General features: G+C 41.9%; 1 protein-coding gene across 3 annotated transcripts in view; it reads left to right on the top strand.

Moving 5' to 3' along the window:
* The window catches only part of ATF6 (activating transcription factor 6), a 74,428-nt gene that overhangs the window by 8,298 nt on the left and 48,683 nt on the right, over nucleotides 1-17,447 (top strand). For all 3 annotated transcript variants that reach the window (XM_069022674.1, XM_069022673.1, XM_069022675.1), the window contains 3 exons: nucleotides 3,663-3,848; nucleotides 4,250-4,341; nucleotides 15,651-15,794. In XM_069022674.1, the coding sequence (XP_068878775.1) occupies nucleotides 3,663-3,848; nucleotides 4,250-4,341; nucleotides 15,651-15,794 (422 nt within the window). The remainder of the gene's footprint in view (nucleotides 1-3,662; nucleotides 3,849-4,249; nucleotides 4,342-15,650; nucleotides 15,795-17,447) is intronic.

Genomic DNA, 17,447 nt, shown 5'->3' with positions numbered 1-17,447 from the left:
CATTTGAGCTCTGGAACACGTGTTTTTGTTTGCTAATCTAAGCAGATGTTGCAGGATAAAAAGAAACACTGCAGGACTTTCTTTTGGGCTTAGGAGGGATAAACTGTTAGCTTAACACTCAGACATCCAGGGGATTACACTGAGATGGGCTGATGGCAAACTGTAGGTGTGAGACCCTGGTAGCACACATGTGCAGCCTGCCAGCTGTGGGGAACTGCCAGAATACTGAAAATCTAGAAAATATTAATTATGCAAAATATCTTCAGCATAAGTGTGGATTTCTGTTGGAGAATCCTCTTTTCTGTGCTGTACATTGTCTAATATTTGTATAACATAAACTCATTAGGCAAGTTGTGTTCTGTTGAGTTAGAGACAACAAAACCCAGAACTTCCATAAGAATAAAAAAAACCTTGCATATGTTTTGTATTCCTGCAATTAAAGATGCATCTTCAAAGGCAGCAGCTTTCATAAGCTGAGATAAGAAGCCAGCAAATGCTAAGTTGAATGGTTTGTACTTTTAGCTGTTTGTTAACTTTCCCAGCATGTGTACAAAAATCTCTGTGGAGTATGAGACACATTCTTATTTCTAGAAGTACAGCTTGTGTTGGAAGGGACGTTAAATTTTGCTCAGAATTGAGTTTTCTTTGGAAGTAAATTGAGGTAGCAGTGTTTATTTGTAAAGTGCATGACTCTTTATAAAACCTCTGAAGATAGAGGACAATCTGAATCTGGTTAGTGCTGTTTGAAGCAAAGGTTTGCAATGACCCTTCCAGTTCTCCATATTTACAGCATTTTTGTGTGTATCCGTGCTAGTGGTGGTATAATTTTCAAAGCTAGAAAGCAGAAGTTACATCACTGATGACTGATTGTTTTTAAGGCCAATGTTCTCCCTCTATGGTCTGTGTTTCCTTAGAACCAGTAGTTGCTATCTGGAGCGGAACATCAATACAATGTAACTTAAAAAATTGGAGGCTGCAGAAGAAGTTGGCAGAGGTGTTTGCTGCCTGTAATCTTGGTTCAGCACTTGCGCAAAGCAATGTTGCTCAAGCAGACTGACATTATAAATTAATTCCTCTTTCTCCTGATTATCAAAGTGCTTGAGCAGGGGGCATGTTTATCTTGATGCCAGGCCAGCTGTGTAATGCTGATGGCCATACTGCTTCCAGGTACAGCAATCTTGCATCACTTCACTCACACAACTCTTTCCATTTCCTGCATCAGATTTAGGTGAGATCAGGTGTGCAGTTGTGGCATTCCCCAAGAAGAGCCAGGCAAGACCTGGAGGGTTGACCAAGGACCTTAAGCTGTTTACAGATTGTAAATTAAAACAAAATAACCTAGGGACACAAATACTGGATTTCAGTTAAGCAAGCTTAGAAAATGAGTCAAAATGTAGCTGGTGTGGCACAGACTGAAATGCAGATACTGCACAAAGTACCTGGAATCAGGCTGGAAGAGCTGCTGTTCCTCACAGCATTTGGAGAACTGTGAGTAAAAGACGGCAGTCTGGATAAATAACACATAAAATCTCGATGGCAGCATCTGAAACAGTGGCAGATGTACCTTAGGATCTACTTTTAGTGTAGTGGCACTGCACTGGTCCTCTAACACCTTATTTTCTTCAGGGAAGCATGTAGATTTGCCAGAAGTTCCAGACACGTAATTAAAAGCTATCCTGTAATGAATAATCCTCAACAGGTCTGCAAACAAGAATGGATGTAAACAATTTGGTCTTCTCTGTTCAGCTCCATGATGTAAAACCTCTTTTTAAAAAGGAGAATGGAACTCCTTGTTTGGAATAGCACACAACTTGAGCCAAAGCTGCTGCATGAACTCATTCCTTGTTTTTTCATCTCTGAACGGTTTAAGTGATCCTGGCCCTGAATTGGTGTGTTCTATACACTGCAGTTCTTGGCTAGCCTGAATCTTTTTTTTGGTCCAGTTTTTATATGTCTGCAGAAGCTTTTTTATGTTAAATGTTGTAGTACTTAAAAAATTCAAGACAGAGCTTAGTGTTAATGAAAATGTGTTAAAATCTTTTCCTTCTCCACTCTGCTAAAGAGAGAAACTGGAGTAAGTACAAACAGCTTTGTTTTCACAGACTTTTGTTGGTGGCAGCAGACTAGACATACAATAAATGATCTTCATAAAAAGCAATTAGAATTTATAAAAAGCCCAGAATGCTAATGCACTGTAATATGTTTTCTTCATCTTTGTCACCAGACTGCAGCATTATGAAGAAGAATGTTGTCTTCAGACAGCTTGTGGCCACTTTTTTTTGCAGACACCAGTGCCCTAGAACAACATATTGTCTGTGTGCAGGTAGATACAAGGAGAGAGTTGAAAAGCTGTGGTTAAGGTTTTTACATAGCTGGACTCAAAATCTGAGTTAGTTAATGTTACTGTTGTGTGATTACACTATTTCCCTAGAATAATACTTCTGGAATAGTTCTCATCTTTTTTCTTTAATGTTCCTGCTCTGAGAGATACAGGTTACACCAGTGCATGTGGTGGTAGGTACTGAAGGATGTTCAGGTCTGTGTAAGATGGATCATTCAGTTATCTGTCAGTGTAATTGTCATTAAGGCACATCCAGTTGTAGCTTAATAATGTGATGGAAGTCTTCTGTTCTTAATGAAAACACTTGTTAACCTGTGAGGGAAAGGAAATCAACAGACTAGTGTTTAAACTTAGAATTTCAAGTAGTTTTGTATAGTTCTGCAGTATCCATCATTGTTATCCTTGTCAGCAGCAAGATGCTTTCGGTCTGGGTCGTCCCACTCGGTGCAAACCACAAAATGAGTAAGTGGTAAAAGATGATGGAGTGTTCCTGCTTGGGAAAAAAATCAGTCATCGGGACTGTTGGAGGATGGGGAGGGGTTGCTTTGAGCTGTCCCAGTCTGGTCTTGCAGACTAAATGCCTGCTAGTGGTTAGAGTGAATTATGTGCTCTCCTGCAGTATGTTTGCTGGTTGAGCTTCATCCTGAAGGAATCCAGTGTGTGTGCTCTCAGACTGTTCTGTGATGTGAAGCGAAGCACATTTAGTGGGACAATCTGGAAATGTGAATCCAAGCCACACTCCTGATCTGAATGCAGAGACTGCATTTAAACTGCCCTGTAAGTCCTTGAGACACATAGAATGTGCAGTCTGAGATCAGGAACACTGTTCAAAATCTCAAAAGCTGTGTAGCATAGGTGGAAAAGGTACAGAAGCAGGTGTAATCAGTGTGGAAATGACTTCCGTACAGAACAGACTGGAAACCCTAGAAATTTCCTGTTAGGAAAGCAGCTGACTGATCCTAGCCTGTAAAATGGTGCAGGGAAAAGTGAAGGTGAAAGACATTCTTGCAGACCTGAAGATAGGTATTTTCTGTCTTTGTGATTTGATTGACCAAATCAAACTCAAGTATACGTTTGGTGATCCCTGCATGTAGAATGTTGAGAATGCAGAAGAAAACTGAGACTGTGCAGGAGCTGTTTTTTCCTTGGGTGTATCATGATCCCGAGGTGCTTGTGTCCTGACTATTCCAGCTCATTTGAAGCAGAGTGTGGGAAACTATCTGTGCACACCTTTGACAAAGCAGAGAAGTAGAAATTCTGCATGAAGTGGAGGCACTTTTAACTTGTGGATTGTTAGCAGGCCTGTCTATTGTGTGTTCAGGTCAATGTCTTGAGGCGGCAGCAGCGCATGATCAAAAACCGTGAGTCAGCCTTTCAGTCACGCAAGAAAAAGAAGGAATACATGTTGGGACTCGAGGCCAGGCTGGAGGCAGCCTTGCTGGAGAATGAGAAACTCAAGAAAGAAAACAGCACACTGAAGAGGCAGCTGGATGAAGTGGTATTAGAGGTAAGACATTGTGATGAAAGTCTGCTTCTATATGAAAACAGTTGTTCAGGTGGAAGATGCTAGAACAGAATTAGGGGAATGGTGACTGGAGGACCTTTGAGGGTTTCTAGGCCAGCATCCCATTCCAAGCATGACTTTCACCAACTGTAGGTCAGGACAGCTGACACATTATCTGGTAGACTTTTAGTTCTTCATGGTGCTTCTGAATATTTCACTGGATAGAAGGTGAATATAATGTATAAACCAAAGTTTTATTTTTAAGTAGTTCAGGAATATATTCACACATAATTAGGCAAATATACATCTAAAAAGCTAGTATAATTTGGTGTACTTAGCTTCTGACATACCTCTGCATATCTGTGCCCCTCTTTTACTCAATGTCTTCTGTTTTCTCTGTCTAGAACCAGAAGCTCAAAGTATCATCTCCAAAGAGAAGGACGCTGTGTGTGATGGTGATACTGGCCTTTATAATGTTGAATTATGGTCCATTGAGGTAAGCTGCTTAGAAATTCCTCTTCGCCTAGCAAGTTTACTGTCCTGAGGTTTTTGTTTGAATCATTAACAACAGCCAGTGTTGTGTTTTAAAGCCTTGAGCTTGAAATCTGAAATCTGTCCTTTATTCTTCTCCTGCTTAGGGGAAGATGCATCTGTATAATGGTTCCTCTTTTGGAATCCTGGCAATAAGAGCCAGATTTTGTACTTGTAATTTCTCCTGGTTTGGGATTTTTTTATTCAGTGCAGCATACAGCAGTTTGTCTGCTCCATTTATACCTGCAGAGATTAAGAACTGTGTTTAGAAACCTTGTAGGAAAAAAAGTCAGACTTGGAGAGCTTATCTGCATGTTCATACCTGTGCTAATTTCAGTAGCTATGACTTGAAGCTGCTTTAGTACTCAAAATACTGTACTGTGCTTTAGTACTCAAAATCCAGCTGTACATTCCATGCCTTGCAGTCCTGACCCTTAGATGTGTCCAGCTGCAATCTCCCTCATTACAGTGTAAGCCCTGTATTACTTGTCTTGTGGGTCTGGTGAAGAGGTTGTTCCCCCTCCTTGTTTAGTTGGAGTGGTAATCAGAAACCTCTCTTATTTGAACCGTTATCAGTAGGCCAGAGGAGCCAGAGAGCAGCAGGGAAAAGCTACATCACTTCCCAGACACTTTATAAAGAAATCTATGGAAGAAAGGAGAATCTTTTTACTCTAATACTTCTTGCACATACCTGTCCATTTAACTTGGCTTTGGAGCATAAAGACCTTTTAGATGGAGCTGTTTGCTCTTTCAAAAGGGGATAATATTTCAGTAGGATGCCAGTCAGTAGTGTCTCCATTTCTCCTCAAAATCCCAGTCAAATTAAAGGAATGGGATTAATATGGAGGAAGACTTTGTTTCTGACCGTGATAAATTTTTAGGAAGTGAGGTTTATATTTTTATTATTAGAAAATTTGCTAAAGCTGAAATGACTTCTTAAGTGTTTGCACTTATTGCAAATATTGTTTATCTCAGGACGTGAAATACAGCTGATAATTTTGCTTCAATGTGGACAGTGTTAAGGTAGACCATTTCTTAGTGTATTTAGGGTTTATACTGTGATTTTTGACTATTAGGCAGAGAAATCAGCTTCCAGATACTAAGGGATTGATTTGCAAATCTTGTCTGCATTTCAAACATTACCACTCACTTGGGAGAGACACTTGGTGAGAATTGCTAGGTCATCTTTCCAAAGCTGGGGGAAAATTTACTTGTGTCTGCATTGCAGTGAGATGATGGAATGCATGAAACTCTTGTTAGTGATGAAAGGCTTGGAATCACAGTGAGATGGGTGGGAAGACTTCTACCACAGTGCCCTGAAGTTCCTGTGGCATCTTCCCGACCCCCAGGAATGAGTAAGGTGTTGAGCTTGATGGCAAGGCACTGCTGTCAAAGTAGGCTGAAAGGTCAGGTTGTGTTCATATCTTTGCAGCAGTCAATAACTACAGGAATGTGACAGGGTTAACTTCTTGACATGTTTGATGTTTAATAAAGTAGATAAAGCAAAAAGAAATCCTTGGGTGTCTGACTGTTCCTGGCCAGTACAGTAGCTGAGCATGCCAGTATAACTGCTGTGCCTGAACCAGGTGGTTTGCATCAGTACTGGATTTAGGCAATGAAGAGAAATGTAATTGCAAGTTTGCAAGGAATTACTCTTTCTGGTTTGTTTTTTTTTTTTTTTTTCCCTAGCAGAATAAATGCTTGCACTGCAATTAAAATTCTAGGCTGTATCAAGGTGATGTGAATGTTTGGTTGTGCAATATTCTTCAGAATACCCAGAACGTGGGATATACAAACCATTTCTTTAGATTTCACTCCTCCCATACACATTTTCTTCCGTTTTATAAAGGTGTCACTGAATGGTAGCTCCACAAATACAGGATTGCTGTTCTGTCATGTCCTTAAGAACAGAAGCTTCTGATATATGTGCTTTTTTTCGGTCCCTGCAACTTCTTACAGAAATAAGGAATTTTTTGAGATAATATCCGTGCTAGCTTACACTAAAGCAAAAACACTCTTTTCTCCGAAATTAGCTAAGTGTGGAATCCCTGATTTCCGTGCAGTGGTCAGCTGGAGGTAAATATGTTCTGAAACCTTGCATTGCTGTTTTTTCTGTGTAAGAAATCGTTTCATTTGCACACCTGAATGGAGGTGTGCCAGCATTCAGGCTCAGGATGTTTTCATCCAAGCACATTAGCAGTGAATATTTTGTTACTTAAAACCAATGAACCATTGCAAAGATAGAGTGACATCCAAAAAAAGCAAAATCATGGGAAATTCAGCCCCTAAATTCTGTAGCAGACTTTGAAATTCCCCTAGCTGGCCTTATTGTAAGATGCTTCTTAGGTTCTTGTTGGAAGTGATAGCATTCTTGGAAGACTAGATGTAAAACGAAAGGGCAGGTGTACAGGTTACCTATTTCTGTCAAATCAGAGAAAGCAGGGAAGCAGTTGGATGGTTTAGGGATGGGGATGTGAAGCTGAAGAAGAGGGAGTCCTGCAAACCCTCCATGGCTTGCAGTGGATCAGTGAAGGTGCAGTGTTTGGGCCGTCCCACAGAAGAATCCCATCTGGATGGGTGGCTGTGTAGTTAGTTCTTTGTTTTCCTCTGCATTAATGGATGTGTGTTGCTCTAATAAAGACTAACACACAATTTTTTAAATTGGTCCTAAGTCTTGTTGACTGTGTGAGTGGTGAGATTTTTGTGATGTTTCATGGAGGGCTCCGAGGACTGCTGTTCAGCTGTTTTAAGATTATGGGAAGCAGTCCAGGATGTGGCAGCCCTTGGCAAACAAGTTTAGCAGATAAAGTTATTCTGCTGACACATTTTTTCATGCTGACAGATATGTGTGGGGGTGATCTGTAACGTTGAACTTGGGAATTTAGGGGTGGGAGTGAAAGTCTGGGAGGGAAGCTGGCCTGATGACACACGAAATCTGCTTGAAAATACTGGAGGGAGAGTGCAGTCCGATCTGGTTAATTACCAACAAGCCTTTCAGAACATCCTTCAGTCTTTGACACAGCACCATGGTATCTCTAAGAAAAGAATGCAAGTCTAATTAAATTGAATGCCAGTGTGAATTGAGGATGTGAAAGTGGCTTGTGTGGAGTTAGTGGTCACTCTGCATCAGGTAGTACTGTGTTACTAAACTCTTCTGGGTTTGTTGCTGCTTTGTATTGAAAACTGAAACTTTCAGTTATTAAAAGCAGAAGTAATTTAGTAGGAATTCTAGTAGTGTTTCTATTTTATCCATTTGTTTTATGCTGGAAGAAAGGCGCCCAGGAATTTCCCATCTGTGTGTCAGTGAACTATTCTGTAATCTCCGTGAGTTGTTTGGATTTGAATTCAACATGTATAAAAACTTCCTTTTATTATTATTATTAAAGAGTGATTGGTGAGGTGTGTGAAGGGAAAAGGGTACATTTGGGTTCAGTTCGTTGCAGAGGTCACCCCCTTGCCCCAGCCTTGCATTCCATGAGGTGCAAGACAGGAACTGGCAACCAGGAGTGTTTGCACAAAAGGCAGTGAGCACACAGGCCTTGGCACTCAGCAGGGCTGGGAGCTGGAACCAGGGTATCTGGAGGCAGGTATCCCAGGGAGCCAGGTATCCCGGGGAGCCAGGCTCTCCTGCCTCCACATGTGCCTTCTGTGGAGCCTGCCTTGGTTGCATTCCCAGCTGGCATGGCATCCCTGAGACATGGCTGACTTCTGGCATTGACAAACATCTAATTAGCTGTGCTGGGTTTTTAGCACTTACAACATGAAATCTGGTCATTTGCAAATTATTGCAGTTCCTACATGCCTTTTTCTCCTTCTTTGATTTCCACGTTTGTGTTGGACTGTGCCTGTAGAGTAACCAGATCTGAAAATGTGTTAAACAAGCACGAACAAGGCTGAAACAAATGGAAACCAAGTACACATGTTCTAGTCTAAACAATCAGTGTATTTATTTTGGGAATATTTTTATTTTGATTCTTTTCCCTGTTCTCATTTGAATATAAATTGTCTTGTGTGTTTGGTTTGGTTTTTTTTAATGCAAATCCTACATGTGATTGTAAAATATTTGCAGGAAAGTAACCCAACTAATGTGTAAAAAGCAGGAAAAGGAGAATGATCACAGAAGATGCAAAAGATAAATTTTCTGCATCTCTTCTTATGCCAGTAGAAGCAAAGCATGTAAGGCAAGTATTTGCTGGTGGCTGTAGCATTATATTTTTGACTGTAAGAAGTGTTCAACTAGTTATTTTTTTCCCCATAATCAGTCTGCTTAAGCTTACATGGTGTATGTCACCTAGCAGCAGTCTTAGAGCATTTATTAGGATGTCAGCCAGCCAGAATGTGTCCTAACTACCACTTTAGATATGTAGTGGACAGAAAACAAGGAAAGATATGAAGTTGGAGAGAAGAAAGGCAGACTTGCAAAGAGATTGGAACAGGAGATTTGAGAGGGTGATGTGATACTATTTTTTTAGTATTATTATTAATTTTGTGTTTTCTTACAATTTGGCTACCTCTGTATGGCTGGAACCCCTTTCAAACTGGAAAACAGACTTGGTGATATAAAGAAAGCTGTATTTGTGGAGGATGACTGAGGTGGTGATTGATGTAGCTCAGTAAAGCTGCTGCTGCTTCAAAACCTCTTGTGTCCTGTTGACCTCAAGCAGCTGTGCTAGAATAGCTGGCCTCTTGTGGAGACTTCATTGCAGCTCCTCTCTAGGGTGTCCTCATGGATTTTCCTCTACTTTCCAGGACTGTCCTGGAAACTGAATAATCTAGTAAAAATTTAGATCCACTGAGCAGTCTGCAAATAAAGACACTGGCCTGGCTGGCTGAGAAGTGTGATTTGTCTGCTGTTGTCACAGACTACAGCAAATGAAGAAGCAGTGGCTCTTGATTGCTGAAAGATTTAGGGGTGTGTCTCATTTCTTAAATTGGTAGCACAAACAGGAAAAAAAATCCCAGAAGTGCTAAGATTAATCATCTTTAACTAAAAATGAGGAAATTGCCCAAGGATTGTTCAGCTTGCAATCACAATGTGCCACTTGTAAGGATAAAGTAATAAACACACAAGTCTTTCACCAGATGAGCATCCCACTTAGCCTGCAGGATGCTAGTCAGCACTACTGGGGTGTGCTAAGCTTTTGGAGCATGAAGGATTTGGGCTGCTGACAGCACCATCCATTGAGCACACCTGTACTGGTGTCACTATGGTCTAGTGCCCTTACTCAAGCTGAGGAATCTTGAGTTGGTGTGTGGGAAAGCAGGATTATTCTGAGGCCTGGTGCATTCAGCAGTGCTTTTGTGCAAGTTTTCTGTTGTTTGAGACTTTGTGCTGGACTCTGTGAGTAAAGAAACAGACCCATCTTATGGCAAGCAGGAGTGTAGGGATACCTCAGTGATGGGGTGTTGGAAAGTTAGAGAAACAGAGCTGTTGTTCCCTTACAGGAAGCATTTTCTGTGTGGGCAAAGGAGCTGATCTTGTTCATGTGTCATCACATGCAGCAAGTGTTGTGTTGCTGCAGAGGTGTTGGAGCTGTCTGTTGTGTGCTGGGGTTTGTCAGTGCAGATCCCACCCACAACAGCCACGCCGAGGTCTCGATGTGGCCTGGAGTCACCTCTGTGCTGCCCAAGCAGTGACCCCAAGCAGTGTCCTGGTATGTTCAGAAACATCCCAAATGTCCCACTGAGTAACATGTGCTAAGTAGACTAAAGCCATGTGTCTGGCACCTGCCCAAAGTGGAGGGCAGTGATTAACAACTCAAACACACGGTTACTTTTGCCTTACATTAGTTTGTTTCCTTAACAATTCTTCCCTTCCTCCCTCCTTTCCAGAGCAAAGTGGGGCAGGTTAGTTGGAACCACCGATGGCTTGCAGGAGGGATGGAAGAGGAATTCCCAAACTTGCAATGATTGCTTGAAGCATTTCTAAGAGATGTTCTGAGGACAGAGAACCACAGATCATGGGCTGTCAGTTTCTTTTTCTCAGTTCATCCAATCCTGGGCTTTTTTTGCCCTTAGTGAAGGATAGAAAAGGATTGGTTTTCTGCTTTTTGCAAGCCTTAAGTATAATAAACCTACATACAAATGATGACAGTCAAATGCCTGTTAATTTCTTACTCACTAGCGGAGAGGAACTGGTGAAATGCGAAGAAAAAACTGAGATGAGTGCAAGAGGCATGAAAGAGTGCCATGTTAGCCAGCTCCATGTCTTCTGTCTGCCAAGGAAAGATGAAGCCCTCTGGGTATTTTAGCAAAAACAGCAGAAGCATAGGAAGACATTTGTGGCTCTTAACACCTGTAATACAGGAAACTTAATGTAACATTTGTGGCACTGAAAGAACATGTTTCAGTGCTGAGTTAAGTGTACATTTGTGTTGGAGATGGCCCAAAGATAAAAAACTGCTTCTGCAGCACACCTTTGGTCTTGAGTTGTAGTTTCTTCTTGAAGAGAGAGGGAGAAATCGAGAGGAAAAGGACAGGCTGAGTAAATTGGACTTGGGTCTAGGTTCCAGACCTTTCAATACCTCTCTTGATGGGTTGTTGCTTAAGGAAAACAGGATTCCTTTGATTTTCTTACAAACTACAACTCTGGGAGCAGGAAGGGATTCGTTCCTCTTTCTTCTGCTGATCACAGCCGCAAGCTTTGGCATTAAAGGCCAGATAATGGTACAGAGTACAAGCAAAAAATAAAGTGCTCTGGGTGTCAATATTTTCTTTCTTCCTTTCTTTTCCAGGGGCTTTATTAAAGACAAATTGTTTTTTAAACATGCAAAACACAACAAAACCACACAAAAATCTCCACTTTGGGTTGCTTTTCTTCTCTTCCCCTGCAGGGAAGAAGCTGAGCTGCTCTCTCCAGCTCAGCACTCAGAGAGGGTAGCTGTGGAGCAGCCCTCAGGAGAAGGCAGAGCCTTGCTGTCAGCAGATGGTGCACTCATCGGGAATAGAAACAAGAAATACTTTCCAGAGAGTGTCTGGCACTATGGCAGCCTTGTCTGGAATCAGTTAGGAAGAGGACGAGGGCTTTGGTTGGTGTCTCCTTGCAATGTCAACTTTAGCTGGTTGGAAACCTCCCAGCTCATACTCAGAGATGGTTCTGTCCCCAGAAAACTCTTTGTTATGATATCACTATTGGCTTTCGTCTACAAATTACTGTACAACTTAAATGTCAGTATTCAAAACTTGAAGTGCACAGGATTTGTTCAGCCAGAAGCACAAATGAAATTTAGTTCGGGTTCCTGGCAAGACTCGCTTTCACATTCATCAAACTGACATTCAAACCAAAGAAGTAAAAATACAGCTAAAATATCAGGTGCTGTTGAATGCCTGGAGAAGCCATGGCAGGACTGCTGCTTTTCTTTCCCTCTTATAATCAAATTTATCTACACTTCTGAACAAACATCTGCATGAAGTATTTAGTGGTTCTTTCTTTTTTCCCTTGGATCTGGTTTTTCATCTGAAACAAGCTGAGAGCTCAGCCAGCTTGGACAGGGTCTTTGTGGCTTGTGAAAACCCTTTCATGCTTACGGTATCTGGGATGTCCAAATGCAGGCTCTAAAGCCTTGCTAGGCACCCCAGGTGTGTGAGTGAGCCAAACAGGAAAGATTCCAATTTCTAAAAGACTGTCTTGTCCAGTAGTGCCAATTCTCAGCTTCAGTCTTTTGTGACTTTTGATGTGGGACAGTAACTCAGTTCCTGCAAATAGTGGGGCTTGCTTAGGGCAGGTATGCCAAAGTGCTCTTCCTTTTCTGACTTCTCATCTTATAGTTCAACAGAATGAAAAAACTGTCCATGCTTTTGCCATCTGTCATATTAAACCAGTTCTTAAACTCACTGTTGATATCTTAGTTGAAAATACTGTTTTCCTGAAACTTTTTTCCCTCAGAGTGGGATCTTCTACCTTTCTTTTTCATGTTTTCTAGCCTCTTCTGCCTGGTGTTTTTAAATGCCCAATATTTGCTTCCTCTTCAGTGTCATGGTGTTGGGATGTGCTCTGTAGACCCTTCCTGTTGCAGCTTGTATTGTTGCTGTTTTGCTTGGCACTTGTAAAGCTCAGCATGCCTGAGGTCGGCAGATGTTTCCAGATGCAGGTCTGCAGGAGAAGTCCATCCTCATGCCAGCTGCTTGAAGGGATTCCTGCTCCTAAGTTATGCCTTTTCTCTCATATTAGTTTGAGATGTCAAAGGAGGAATATTTCTGATACCCTGTCTCAGACCCTCAGGTACCCGTTTGGCAAGGAAAGGCCCTGGAGAATCTGGAGGATATGGACCATTACCTGCATGTCCTCTCCTGTTTGTTTCCTGAAGATGGAGCCCTATTTATAGACAAACTTCACTGGTGTTCCCTCCTGGGAGAAGGGAAGAGAAGGAAATGATACAACAGAACAACATCATCTTCTATTCAGATGGGAAAAAACTAACAAAACTCCCCAAGTAATTAGAAGGTGGAAGTGGGGCAGGATTTCAATTTGTGGGGCTTTTCCTTATCCAAAACTATAGTTATTTTGGTTTTGGGTCATTGCCACAAACCAAAGCAGCACCAAAGGGGATTTTTCCTTTTTTTTTTTTTTTTTTTTTTTCTCAGACATATTGTAGACATTGAGAAGGAAACTTTCAGTCATCTTCAAGGTCCTAGAAAAAGAATGGGAAAGGGCAGGCACAGAAGTGGCCCATATAGCAGAAATTGCTGCTAGCCCTGCTTCAAAAGAAAAATAACAATCCTGATAAAGGAAGGGGCATTGGAAAAATTACCCTAATACCATATTTTGTTCTCAAGTTTGTGTTCACATTGTCAGAAGTGGGAGCCATGGTTTCTGCCTGTAAGGGTGGCAAAACATACTCTGTTTACCTCCTTCTTTGTCTTTTGCTGCTGAAGGTATCTGCTTTCAGGTGGAAACATCCCATGCTCAGCTGATTTTTGATGAAAAGAAAAAGATGTTTTACACTCGAGAAGAGGGAAAATAAACATTTCCTCTCTTCTAGAGCTGATGCAGTAAAGTGAGGTGTGTGTGGTTTAGCATGGGTGTGTAGCTAAAACAACTCAATCACAAAAAGGGAAGATTAGCTGTGATTGTAGAGCAGTGTGTGTCTTTATCCTTGGTTTGGATTTGTCTCTGTTGTGCAGAGTTCAGGGTGAACTGCAGTAGGAATGTATTGCATGTGACATTTCACCTCTCCAGGCTGGAACCCGAAATAACAAGGATCGTTTTTGCAGAATGAGACAAATAGGAAGGAAGAAGCATAATGGAAAAATGCAATTTGTTACAGTTCTTCTGCTTAGATTTTTCTCAGCTTTAACTAATTACATGGGAAGTTTCTCTGGTTCCGTGTGTCATTTTGAATGGGAAGGGAGAGAAGTAGGATAGGCTGAAACACCAGATCCAGGAGGTCCAGCAACTGGATGGCTAATATACTTCAGGCTGGGGAGAAGGATTTGCAGGAGAGTTAACAGCTTTCAGATCTTCTGAGGGATATTCTTGGTCTAGTGAATAAACTACCATGTACTTCTGGCTGTCATGACTCCAGATTAAGTGCAGTAAGGGCATTTCACAGGTGGGTGGCTTCCAGCAGGAACATGAGGTATCTGTTTAAGCATCAGCCTTAGTTTTGAGCTCTGGTTCTTGGGCTTGAGACGCTGCCAGTTGTGCTGATGCTTTCATTGGCAGAGAAGAAACGTGATCTCATAAAACCTAGTGGGTAGTGGAGATTGTTTCTGTAAAATTGGATAGATATGGTGTTGCCTGATAGGAGGTTATGAATAAACCATCCAGCTTTCCATGCAGTAGAAGCAGCAAGACATTTGGATACCAGTGTGCACAGGCAGTAAGGAAACTCTTAAGTATTTTTCTGCCCATTGGCACAAGTGAAAGCAGAGCCTAGAGCATTTCTGCTGCCCTCATTCCATGCTGCTGCCTAGAAACCCAGAGAAGAGCAGGTAATCAAGGCAACGTCAGCCTGGGTCTAGGATTGTTCTGACTCCTGTGGTTCAGAACATGGCACAATTACACACACGGACACCTGGGTTACTACTAACAGGAGTGCAAAAGTGTTGGCAAAAGAGAGGGAATTTCTGGGCAATTCTGTCTGCCTTCTGCATACTTGTGGAGTATTTAATCTGCCCTCCTTGCTAGGTTTTGCCTGTCTCTATTTGTATTTGTTGCCTGTTGCAAAGTGATGCCATGTAAAACCAGGAATTACTCCCCTGCAGGGTTTACGCTCTGCTGCACAGGAGGGGTGGGGCATGAATTAAAATATCCTCTGTGGGCCACCTTATCATGTGATCAGCATGAATGGCAGAGATCTCATCAGCATGCTGGGGGCTTGTTGCACTTCTGTTTTCGCTGTGTTGCTGCTGGTGATGCTCTGCTGTTGTCAGCCAAGAAGTTAGGACTTGGGTTTGTAAACATGCATATTTCAGGAAGCAACCGTGTTATGAAAGAGGAAAGCCAGCCTCTGGAGAGGAGAAATTGAAGTATTGCTTCTGAGAGTTCTCCCTTGTAACTCACCCTTGTGACCAAGGATGCAGATCTGGTACAGCAATGGTGTGGTTGTGTTTCCAGCTCACGTGTGCAGTGCTGCTCCCTCTCTTTGCATGGAGAGCAGCACAGACACTCCTGTGCTGCATGGCTGGCTGGCTGAGCAGCCCCCAGGCCAGGCTCCTTCCATCCATGTGAGTACACACCAGAACCACAGGGTGTCTGGCACCATGGCCTGCTGCCGATGGGGCTGTTGGCCCTGCCACTTGTTCTAAATCCAAGTAGAATTGAACATATTTGTGTACAGTTCTGGTAGATGTCTGGCATAACATTCCAGGCTTGCAGCTGCACGGAATTTGATAGCTAAGTTTTTCTTACATGTTGTATTCATATAAACTATGTAAATTGTACTTTGAGGCTGATGAAAGTTAAAGTTTGGTAGTGCTTTGATTTGAACGTAGGTAATTTTCTTATGCCTGTAGACCTGGGTTACAAGCAGAGTATTCTTAGTTTCATCAGGTAAAGCTTATGTGGGGGAATGTGAAAACCAGAGCATCGTAGTCTTTCAAACAGCTAAAACTGAAAAAGAGAACAGAATTGATTTTCTGACTGCTACTGCTTTGAACGATGATATTGTAATGACACATCAGCTTTTACATTAGATATGACATGCACCTTATCCATGTAATGTAACAGCAGCTAGAAACTTCCCCACCTGGGTATTTAATGCCTTACAGGAAAGTGCCTTGCAGACCCCTTATGTGTGTGGTACATTTTACTATGTTTATTGTGTTTTTCAGTGTATTTGAAAAGGATCCCAATGGAGTTGATTCCACTGTGAGTTCTAACCACCGGACCAGAAATCTTCTGGAGTTCTCAGCTGTCCAGGAGTCCAGCACAGATCAGAAAATACCTGAGGGCATCATTCCCGAGAAGATTAATAGGTGAGATGAAAACCTTTAACATTTTAGGTGGCAGAGGGCAGTGGTGCTTTTAGCCCTCACTGCCTTGCTCACCTTTTTGGCCAGTGCTCTTGCTTCTTTTACAGAGTACCTGCGTTTTAAACACAGTGTTTTGAAAGCTGCACAGTTTGCTTTTCAAATGAATATGGTGTTTTATCTGCCAGAGTACCCAACACATAGAGCTTCAGAAGTGTACACGTGGCTCTGCTGCACAGTGTTAGGGAAGAGAGCATATCCACAAGTGCTTGTCACCGAGATTTTCAGGACCTTCTTCAGTTCATCTGTTTGCTTTTTCCCTCTGATCTATATTTTAGCTTGCATAGTTGTGATATTTGTCGTATTATCTATCTCTTCTTACTTTTTAAGCTGGAATATTTATTCTCTTAGTTGCTCAAGAGAAGACTGGGGAAGTTCACGACTAAGAACACACTCTGAACTTAGCACTGTACTTTTTCATTTTAAAAAGTCCGAGTCCATCCTTGTGCTTATCCATTTTTTAATTAAATACTGGCTTTCAGACTTCCTAGATCTCTAGCATGCAGTGCATAAGTGAACATATAATTGTCTCCAGATTGAAGTCTGGCTAATACAGCTCATGTTTTCCCCTTACAAGATTTATCCTATTAGACTGTCCCTTTCCAGTGGAGTGTTTTGGCTGGTTGAACAAAGCTAGGCACAGATGTGCAGAAAGCCCTAATGTATTTTGCCATGCAGAAAGAAGGCAATAAATCAGGAGCATTTTAAGGCTGTAGCCATGGTGAGGGCTTTGTATCCTGTGTGGTACATTTTAGACCATGACCTATGGGACAGAAGAGTAGAGTGGTTCTCTTAGGAGGGTGTGCTTGTGCCTGTACCTCCTTCTCTTTCACTGTTTCACCCTGGGTTTGGCAAACTGTTTGCTCTTTGCTGCATATTCTCCTTTATCAGTCCTGGATGCAGCAGACATGAGAAGCAGACATGAAGTTGGAGAGAAAGCTGGGAAAGAGAGGGGATATGAATAAGGCTTTCATAAGCTCTTATACCTGATTTTTCAGAAAGAAGTTGAGGTTCAGGAGCTACAAGTCTGTCAAAACCAAGAGGACTGAGGCTGTTACATTGATAACCTATCAAGAGAGAGAACTACATTAGGTATTTGGTGATAAGTAGTTAACCCCTCAGGAGGCCCTGAGAGTATTACAGGTTTTTGTACTGAGAAATACATGCTCCTTTTCACTTTTTATCAAAACCAAGCTAGATTCTGGAGACAGAGATGTAAATCCTCTCCACTCAGTTGTAATATAGTTTGTGGCTACTCGGCTGTCATATAGCTTATGGTCTGTCTATCTGCGTGGTTTTAGTGGATAATAAATGTAATATTTCTGTAGCAAATCTTGCACAGCTCTGGAATGAAAAAGAAAGTTGTGTCTACAGAGATCACATAGTTTGCATTCTGTGAGGAATATTTTACAGACTACATATTCTATCAATATCTGGCCTTCTTGGGAAGAGATCCAACATCTGCTAATGCTCATCTGTCTTCCCTGTGTTGAGAGCTGTCAGCCCCCTTTGAGGGATTGACTGAGAACATTGGATGTTTGATAGGAATTGTTACTCACCTGCATCAAAGGTCTCACAGGAGCAGCTGTAATATTCGTG

The sequence above is a fragment of the Aphelocoma coerulescens genome, chromosome 8 (assembly GCF_041296385.1).
Source record: "Aphelocoma coerulescens isolate FSJ_1873_10779 chromosome 8, UR_Acoe_1.0, whole genome shotgun sequence".
Taxonomy (NCBI): domain Eukaryota; kingdom Metazoa; phylum Chordata; class Aves; order Passeriformes; family Corvidae; genus Aphelocoma; species Aphelocoma coerulescens.
Note: the sequence above shows the minus strand (reverse complement) of the source record. Positions and strands in the feature narration are given on the sequence as shown.